The 9199-nt window shown below is 44.4% G+C and overlaps 1 protein-coding gene across 1 annotated transcript; it reads right to left on the bottom strand.

The window, feature by feature from the left end:
- Positions 1-220: 220 nt before the first annotated feature.
- tbx18 (T-box transcription factor 18) lies at positions 221-8662 on the bottom strand. The gene is made up of 8 exons (XM_069657310.1): positions 8428-8662; positions 6817-6979; positions 6427-6528; positions 4599-4770; positions 3996-4163; positions 3095-3159; positions 1671-1765; positions 221-879 (listed from the first exon to the last, which is right to left on the bottom strand). Exons 1-8 carry the CDS (start codon positions 8660-8662, stop codon positions 347-349), a joined length of 1533 nt encoding a protein of 510 aa, XP_069513411.1. The 3' UTR covers positions 221-346.
- Between the last annotated feature and the right edge of the window lie 537 nt (positions 8663-9199).

Consider the following 9199-nt stretch of genomic DNA (forward strand, 5'->3'; position numbering starts at 1 on the left):
CAGCCCAGTTTCTGCCCAGTCCACAATAAGTTCCTGTTCAGTCACTCTGTTGCATCATTTGGACTTTTTATCCAAAGCCGCAGGAAGTTTGTTCCTTTAGTGTCCACTTCAGCTGCTATTGCATGTCCCAGAGAACATGCTTAAAACAAGAAGTTGGTAAAAATATTCCTTTCGGTTTAACAAGCTCTTTATGCCCACAGAGGCGATGGCTTCTCCTCTTTTTGTCCTGAAGCTTGTTCAGCACATGGATGACTAATTCATAGAAAGTTTTCAACCAAAAGCAGCTTTCACCCTTTCCAGGGAGTCATTTTGTTTTCACGACAACCCAAGATGTCTGGAGTCATGTTCAGCCCATGTGGGCAGTGACCTGCGAGCCCCCTCCTCCCGCTTGGCTACCTGCCAGTCCTAAAGTCCGAGAGTCAAACAAGAAGCCCTGCTGTCCTCCACTGAGCACGCCCAGACTGTCTGTTAGAGTCCCACTGGGAGACGAGCCAAGGAAGGGACTGGGATGATTGGCAGTGGCAGCGGCGGCCATTTTATCTGGGCTGGCAGCAAGGCGCGGTGACGGAGGGAATGTGTAACCGTACAGGCTGTAGGGCGGTGTGTGGAGGCGGAGGCCGGCGTAGCCCTGCGGGGTGGGGTTGGCTAGATAGCTGAGTTGTGAAGCAGGGAGAGGCAGGGAACAGAATCCTTCGCTGTCGTACGCTGACGGGCCTCTGGGAGGGGGGAATGGATCCGGAGCGTTGCTGTAACGATGGAGGGGGTGTGTTGGGCGGCTGCAGGTGTAGTCCGGCGGGCTGAGAGGGCAAACCTGGAAAGGTGAGGAGCACGGGGAGGTGGAGAGCAGGTGGGGTGATGCTCCATGAACTCCTGGGATCCCTACAGAAACAGAAACAATAGGAAAGTAAGACCTTTGGACCTTTTGGTATTGTTGGTGGTTCATCTCATACAAGTAGGGATCCAATAAACAAAGTATGAGCCCTTACATGACCGATCCATGTTATATATGCATACGTTTAGTTAGGAGGTGTAAACAGTATCAGTAAAATTACAGACGTTGGGATGTCCTTGAAAATGACCTCATTAAGCTTCTTGTTGTGGCCAGGCAAATGATGACCCTCAGCAACCAATAGGAAGTACTAAGGAGGTTTAAGCATAGCCTCCTTGGAAGGTTGGAGTGGGTGACTGAATTGGACTGCCCTTGCAAGTTGTCAAATTATGTCATGTTCCATGGTGTCTCATGCATACGGAGAATGTACCCTTACCAATCTGCAGCTACACAAAAGGGTTTCATTGAACTCTAATGTGAACCCATCCCTGAAAATATGAGTGACCTAGTAGCTGGGGCTTTGGTCAGGGTCGCCAGATGGATCAGACAACTCAGGACTTTGACTCAGGAGTTGTGACAAAGCGTCGGTATTTGACTTGGGATTAGAACGTCTTGCACTTCCTACAATCAGTCATGGTTAGTTTCTTGTAACCATGTCTAGATCTTTTTCAAACCTTTACCAAGTATTTATTGTGCCTAAACTTTCCGCCGCTTTGCCACCATTCATCTGCCGTCGTCGTGGCAGATGGAAAACAGCAATTGGGCCACATCAGCATGGAAGTACTTTTGCCTTTGCCATTTAGATTGAGTGAGTTTTCTTGATCCTGTTGGTGAACTGTACCTTGCTTGGCCATGCCAGGGATGTCCTCGAACGTGAGTGTTCGCAGAGATGGGCGCCAGAATGCATAAGACTCAACCAAAGCCTCCAGACCCATCCTGTAAAACACACACAGATGTACACATTAACACCCACACATCAGCATTGGTGATAAACGATCACTAATTTACTCGTGGTCCTGCACTTTCTTTAGTCGTTGATGCAGCTGCAGCCGCTCTCCCAGCATGCCTCACTCAGTCATACATTACTCCAAGCACCTGGCGGCCATCTTAGTCGCCCGTGGGGCCTCTCTTGCCATCTCCATGGAGACCGCAGGTAATGAGGGGCATAAACGCCACACTGCGATTGGCTGCTGCCAGCCGGGTGCTCGGAGGTAATTGCTTTCACACGGCTTTTACGGGCGAATCAGGACGAAGGAGCAGGAAGCCGCAGCAAGGATTTATGAGGTGGGACTCCCCTTCCCCCCCAAATCTGCGCCCCCCCCCCCCCCCCCTCCTCTAGGTGGGGCAGAGGGCTGCTGTGGCGGGGTAATGCGAGTGCTCTGTTACCCCTCGTTAGCGTGAGGATAAAAGTCCTCCCCCCCGCGGGGTTGTAGCCACGGTGATAATTTAGACAAGCTGCCCGGAGAGGTTGTGTGAGCTCCAAAGCAGCCTATCAGAGCAGAAGTTTATTTAGCAAACTGCTTAACTCTTCCTGTAATATTTAAGGGGAGCTTTTTTTCAGCCTTCCTGAGTTTAACGTTTATAGGGTCAGCTGTCAGGGTTATCCAGTTTGCCGTTTTCTACCTTCCTCCCTCTCAAATTTTCTGTCTCACACGTCCCCTCTCCTCCTCTCTCCCCTCCTCTCTAATGATTTCTGTGAGGCCTCGGGGGAGCGGCTGTTTGGAGACTGTTGGAGTTTTACTGCTGTGTTGTTTTAATGCCGTGTTTATATATGTTTAGAAAAGTGTTTATACAGATTTTCTTCAGGACACTCTTGACTTTTATTATTTTGCTGTTGATGTTTATGTTCCCGAGGCCGGCTGGAATCTGACGCTCCATTTAGGTTTGCAGGCGGGGTTACATTTTTCCTTCTCGAAGCATGCGCCTGTAACTGTGCAAGTGTGGAACTTAATGTGCCTTTAAAGTTAGCACATTTAAATAAAAATGCATCACCCATTAATAGAGTGAAATCATAATGGTATGCGCCACGTCTGTTCAGTTCAGTCAATTTCTTTTCTCTCATTTAGGACAGATTTAATGGGAGGCTGTTGCACATTTTCCATTAGAAAGAAATAAATAAATACAAAGCTTTGCTCCCCATAAAATCTGACTGAAATAACCGTGACAAAAACCACAACCAAGCCAGGATACAATGCAGTCATGCATCCCACATTACCCCTAATGCACAGGATAATGTGAAAATCTGTGTGGTTGAAATGAACTCACCGGTTTCTGCCAGAGTCTCTGAAGCCTTTGGCAAACGGGTTTCTGTCAATTTTCAGCCTTGTAATCTGAAAAGTGAAATAAGACTCCAATTATTTCCAAAATATTCCTTATTACAAAGTCCATGATAACATGTTCAGACATCCAGCCAAAATAATTCTCTTTCTCTGTAATCTTTCATTTAGATCTATAAATACATGAATTAATGTGCGTAGTTAGCTGCCAATTGTATCCCTGCACATATATGTGATTTTGTGTGTGTGTGTATGTGCGTGCATGTGCGTGCATGTGTGCTCAGCAGGGCTGCCATGGGGTTGCCCAGGCTGTGGGTGGCGTTTCAGGCCGAGCTCTGTGACCCACATCCAAAGGGACTTTTATAGGCATCACCATCGTGTTCTTACTTCAGCCATCCTGCGCTGTGGGCCACCAACCCCAGCTAACAAACTACTTCAAAGCTCACGCTGACTGCTCCAGAGCAGAATACAGAAATAAAACAGTGTCTGTCCCTCATTGAAGATATAGATGGGAATCTCATGCAATATAGAAATGAACCAACACTAAAACCAAGTCAACTTAAATGAGTAGAACCAGAATCTTTTAATAGTCAATCTAAAAAGTGTTTTCTCTTTGGAGCTGCAGCACAGAACCTTCTCACTCACTTTGCAAAACACACACACACACACACACACACACACACATACATACACACTCCTAGAGAAATCTGCCTTACAGACCAGACCAAGGTATAAAACATGAAATAATTTCCATTTCTCACCCTCTAGTTAAAACAAAAAGTACAAAACAAACAACCATGCAGTCAGTGCAGCACTTGGCCCACGTCATCTATTTTAGCTGTGTTGTGTTTAAGAAGAGATGTATCTGTGCGCAGGAACAGATATCGTACCTGTTGATTCTGATAGGCTGTGACAGTGGTGAACACCGTCTCAGGGAAGGAGAAGGTACGGGTTCCCTCTCCAGCAGGGACGGCTCTCACCGGGGATAACTCCTCTCCACACTCCTTTCGGATCACGTGGACCCTCGGCTGGTACTTGTGCATGGAGTGCAGGATGATCTGAGCAGGGAGGCAGAAATATTCCTTTAGGTATAAATAACAAAACAGCAATTTCATGTTTTTCACTTTTTAAAAAGAGGATTGTTGCATATTTATTAGGCATGCAGAGATACATGCAGCTGCACACAATAAGAAAAACATACAAACATAAACAGTATTTTATATCATAGACGGTGTGTAACAATTTTACAATTGTGTTTTTTTTATGAATGAAAGTCGTACTCCTTGTAATTATTACAAAATAAAGCAGAGTTGCGGTTTTTATGGCCTTGTAAAATATTGAAGGCCCCTTCATTATTATCACAACAAAATATTTAATGCATCAATTTAAATCAAGCCAATTATAATGGAGATTAAATGAGTCCATTACGAGGTTATTACACCAGTGAGAATCACAGACGTATAATAGAAGACAGTCCTTGTTGTAACACTTACATGTCCCTGGTCGTCCAGCTCGTTGTTGGTCAGTTTGAGTTTGTCGAAGCTGACCACCTGACGCATCCACGTCTCCCCTGAGGCCGGGGAGTCCGGGTGGATGTAAACTCTGGGTGGAACGGGAGAGTCCGCGTTCCCCGCTACCATCCACTTAGAGCTGTGGTACACGTACCTTCATAAGACACACACAGTGTTGATAAATGAACACAGTGTCCGAACATGACACGTTTTGTTTTTTTTCCATCTTGCACTAAAGCATCCCATTTGTTGATTTGAAAGTGAAAGTTTAACTGCGGTAGTGATAGCAACCTTTTGATCATGAGAGACAAACAGTTAATTATAATAATGGAGAATTTCAATTAATAATAATGAACCAACATAAAACATCTTCTACAAAGATGAGCTGTAATAAGGAGCCAAGTCAGCCTTAACTTGAAATTAAAAGTAGCTATAGGAGGCGATGCTAAAAAAGCAGAAAAAAGAAAAGAATTTGCATCCATTGTGGAGGACAAGAAGAAAGACAGAAATTAATTATCTTACAAACCATCCAAAATAAAAATTAGGATCGAACAGAAAATCTAACTGTCTTATCCCCCACAGTATCCCCTCCTCTGAGAGAAAAGAGAGCGCTACAGTAACTGGGAGGCAAATATTTACCTGAATGTAACAGAGAGCTGTTTTAATGTATAATAATATAATTCTTAACTTATATTCTATTTTTCATATGTGAGATATTTGATCTGACTCATCGGTCTTATAAAGTCAGATGAATTAATAAAGTGAAAATTGAATATCATCCATGAGTCGATGGACAGTTGTAATTATCCCGGCCTGCTTTCAGCTCAGTGCAGATTTAAACTTAAATCCTAAAGTAACGCATAGTCTCATTTATTATTATATTTTCTTTACAAATACTACAAAGCAAACACATTTTCCTTGTGTGCTATGGACCTAGTTTGTACGAAGATATTAAACAATGCATCTGTCAAGCCAAATTGCTTTTAAAGCAGACATAATAAATATTTTAGATACATATGCAATTAAATAAGTCATAGCTTATAACTATTTAAAGTGATATAATATGCTCAGTGGCTAATGGTCTAAGGAAGGCAGGCTAATTAGTTCCTCCTCTGGTTAGAGGTGAGCTATCACCTGCTGTTAAGCGTTTGGTTAAAAACCTGCAGACTCTACTTACTCTGAGCTGCGTGTGCACGTAAGCGCAACGTTACATTAATCCACTGTGCTATATGTTGTCAGACTGATCGAACGATACGTCCTCTGCGATGTCACTCATCACTCCACCACGCCGCTAAAACTGTGCTCCCATATAAACGGTTTTAAAATGACAGACCTACAGTGTTCATTTCATGCAAAGACTTGGCTGTATTCAGCAGAACGCTGTTTCCTCTGCGTTATAGCGACATTTGCTGCTTTGACCTCGCAGGCTGGAGAGGTGAGGCGTCCAAAAGGCCTTTTCCAAAAGGGACAGCAAAACCGCCGTGACAACACAACGCTGCCAAGCGCCATTTGTGGACACACAACTGCGTTTTCACAACTGAAAAATCCCATGGTGTCCAAGAAACGGTCTAAATTAAGATTACGTGCTGAAAAAAACAACTGCAGTACTCCCTTTATATGACGTGCGTGAGGTTATAGGCCGTTGACATATAAACACATCGAGATAGAAAATATATTTTTATTTTCAGCCGAAGTTTTCTTTTGTTTTTACTTAAAAATTCATTAAAGGATCACGAGGTTTTAGTGCGTCTTTTTTTTTTGAGTGTGTGTTTGTGCAGGTGTGTGCGCGCGCGTGCTTCATTGCTCTTACCTGTATCGTTTGTTGTCCACGGGGATTATATCCATGGCGATGTAATACTGCTGATGTGGGTCTAGGCCTGTAATCTTCACGCGCATAGCGGGGAACATCCGCCTGACAGGAAACCCAAATAAATCACCGCATTACACATTTCAGCCCGGCTGCATTCATTACACTTTATATTATCATCATAAAGAATAATAACACAATCTTACTAAAAAGAGAAGTTTCTTTTTACTGTCGTCTCCCTTATTATTTACATACATGTTGTATTGTATTCAGAGCTTTATTTTCTTGAATATAGCCTGATGTATAAAGAATATGTCCTTATTCAGGCACGTCAGAGCACGTCATCCTTTCCAGCCGAACATTAGAGCTATTTCCACATTCAGTCTGTCTCACCGTCCAGCCTTGGTAATGATCATTTCCGTGCCGATCTCGTGGAACCGTTTCCACAGGTCTGATCCCTGCAGGTCCACGCGGGTCTCCTCTCCGGTGCCGGTAACAGGCGCCGCGCACAGAGCTGCGGGCTGCGGGCTCTCCAGCAGCGCGTCCTCGCTCTCTGCTGCACCGGAAAGAGGCGAAATTAACACGTTTTAATGTGCGACACTCTCACACACATCCAAACCAAGCATCGGACATTTACAAGGTGTTACTCTCTCAGATACTTTATCCCGTGACTAACACAGAAGAGTAAATTATACACTACATTTTTAAAGCACACAAACATCACAGCGGGACGGACTCTGTGTTAAATGTCTGGGAAGAATCGCCAAGGCTGTAAAGCAGGTTTTGCATTTGTCATGAACTAAGAACAATATGACTTATTACTGAGAACTAAATGCAGAAATATAGCTTCATTGCAATGATGAAAAAAACCTTTCAGCAGCCAGAGAAAAGTTTAAACTGCGAAGTGTTTTATAGCTGGATTATTTCAGGGAGATAAAAATGCTTTTAAGTGATTATTAAAGTCACTCTAAAATTCTGGTTCACTAAAAGCTCAGAATTTGTAGTTGCGTTTGTCTCTTTAAGGCATATTACTGCATATTTGCCCTTTATACCATCATTTATTATGATAAAGCAGAAAAATGGCAAGTTTATTCACTCATTACTGAACTCAGATTTAAGCCCCACTTGCAGCTGTGTAATGCCTTCCATGATGGGGTAGCTGAGTTTAAAAGTGTGTTTTAGTATTGAGGATGTGTTCAGAGGGCTCTCCAATATCAGTGTTTATGTGTCTCTCTGCTGTTGTTATTTGTGTTATCCCACACAGGCCTCGCCAGGTGGAGGATATTTATGGACATTAGACTCGGGCCTAACAAGCCGAACTAACACACAGACTAACCGTGAGCCTGGCGGGTTTTAAAATCATAATTTGTCTTTCGGTTTGTGCTCCGTGCAGACCTGTAAGCATCCTCTCCTCCGCAGCTCCCCGGCCTTTACACGCTGCTAATTGGCGTGTTTATGATTGCAACACAACTCATAAAGCGGCTCACATTAGTCACACTCACACCACTCATATTTACTAGACCAGGGCCATGATATCATATCACATTTGCACGCCGTGGGTTTGACCAAAGACTGTCAGTGTTATTGCTTTATGATATAGAATATTTTGGGTTTTATTCCAGTATTTTCTTCAGCAACACGTAGAGGAGAGCGTGAATGATCCGGATGAAAAAAGAAGAGAAATGTCAGAGAGCAGATTTTTTAAACTCAGAAATATTATGCTCAGAAACCATGTTTTATTTAGCTTTTATTCTATGTGATGTCTTGTCTGTTATTTGGACTTTGAGTCTGCTGTAAAGTTTGGATTGAAAGTATAAATTGCGCATGTCCTGTGTTTGACAGATTAAATTATTAAAACAAATATCCCACAAAGTATAAGGCAGGCTTATACTACTAATGTGGTCATTTCAAGTTCTATTTTATGCAGTCATTGCTTTTTATAATTTTATAAAATTACGAGTGTTATTATAACTATTTTATAGGCTTCATTTGTTATTTACTTACGGGATCCGTCACTCGCACACTCTGCCTCGCTGCCCCGGTCGCTCGTGCACGCTCTGTCGGCTCGCGGCCCCGGGCTCCCGGTTAGATCAGAAACATCAGTTCCGTCCTCGTAGCCGGGGGAGCCAACATCTTCTCCGGCCGTCCTGCGTCTCTTTTCCGCTCCGATCAGCGCCTCCACAGAGAACGCGTGCGCCTTTACGCTCATTGCGCAAGGGGACCGCCGCTTCTCTGCCATGTCTCTCGCTCTCGGGACAGAGTAGAGAGACGGCGTCACGAGCTTGCAATGAGCAAGGAAAGTTCAAAGCACAGACGGACGCAAAAAAATAATATCCACGATGACAGTCCAATGCTTTCTGTGCGGCGGGTTGTCCGTCCTCGAGCCGGACAGCAGAGGAAACAGCGCGAGCCGGCACAAGCTGTAATAAAGTCTCCGTTATCCGTGAGAGCCGCGCGGACTTTAGGAGTGTGTCAACAACCGGAGCTTAGAGGAGAGCCGGGGAAAGGGACCTGTCAATCACAACACGGAGCAACCAATCACAAGTAATCACAGCCCCCCGGAACTTTTTGCTGGTCCCGCCCGCTGTGGGGCCGCTCGTGCCGCCTTATGTGGTCAAAGTAAAGCTGGTGATTGAATCATGTCTTCAGGGGAAGGAGCGCGAGGAGCTTCTCTCTGAGGCATTGCGCGCATTTTCACACACCGGCCCGACATGCTTTGCATATCTGGCCATTAGTACCTCCTGCACGCGGACACTTGTGGCCCCCACCCTGGAAA

This window comes from Semicossyphus pulcher, unplaced genomic scaffold (assembly GCF_022749685.1).
Source record: "Semicossyphus pulcher isolate SPU_LCO1_2020_fin unplaced genomic scaffold, fSemPul1.0.p SCAF_11, whole genome shotgun sequence".
In the NCBI taxonomy this organism is placed as follows: Eukaryota; Metazoa; Chordata; class Actinopteri; order Labriformes; family Labridae; genus Semicossyphus; species Semicossyphus pulcher.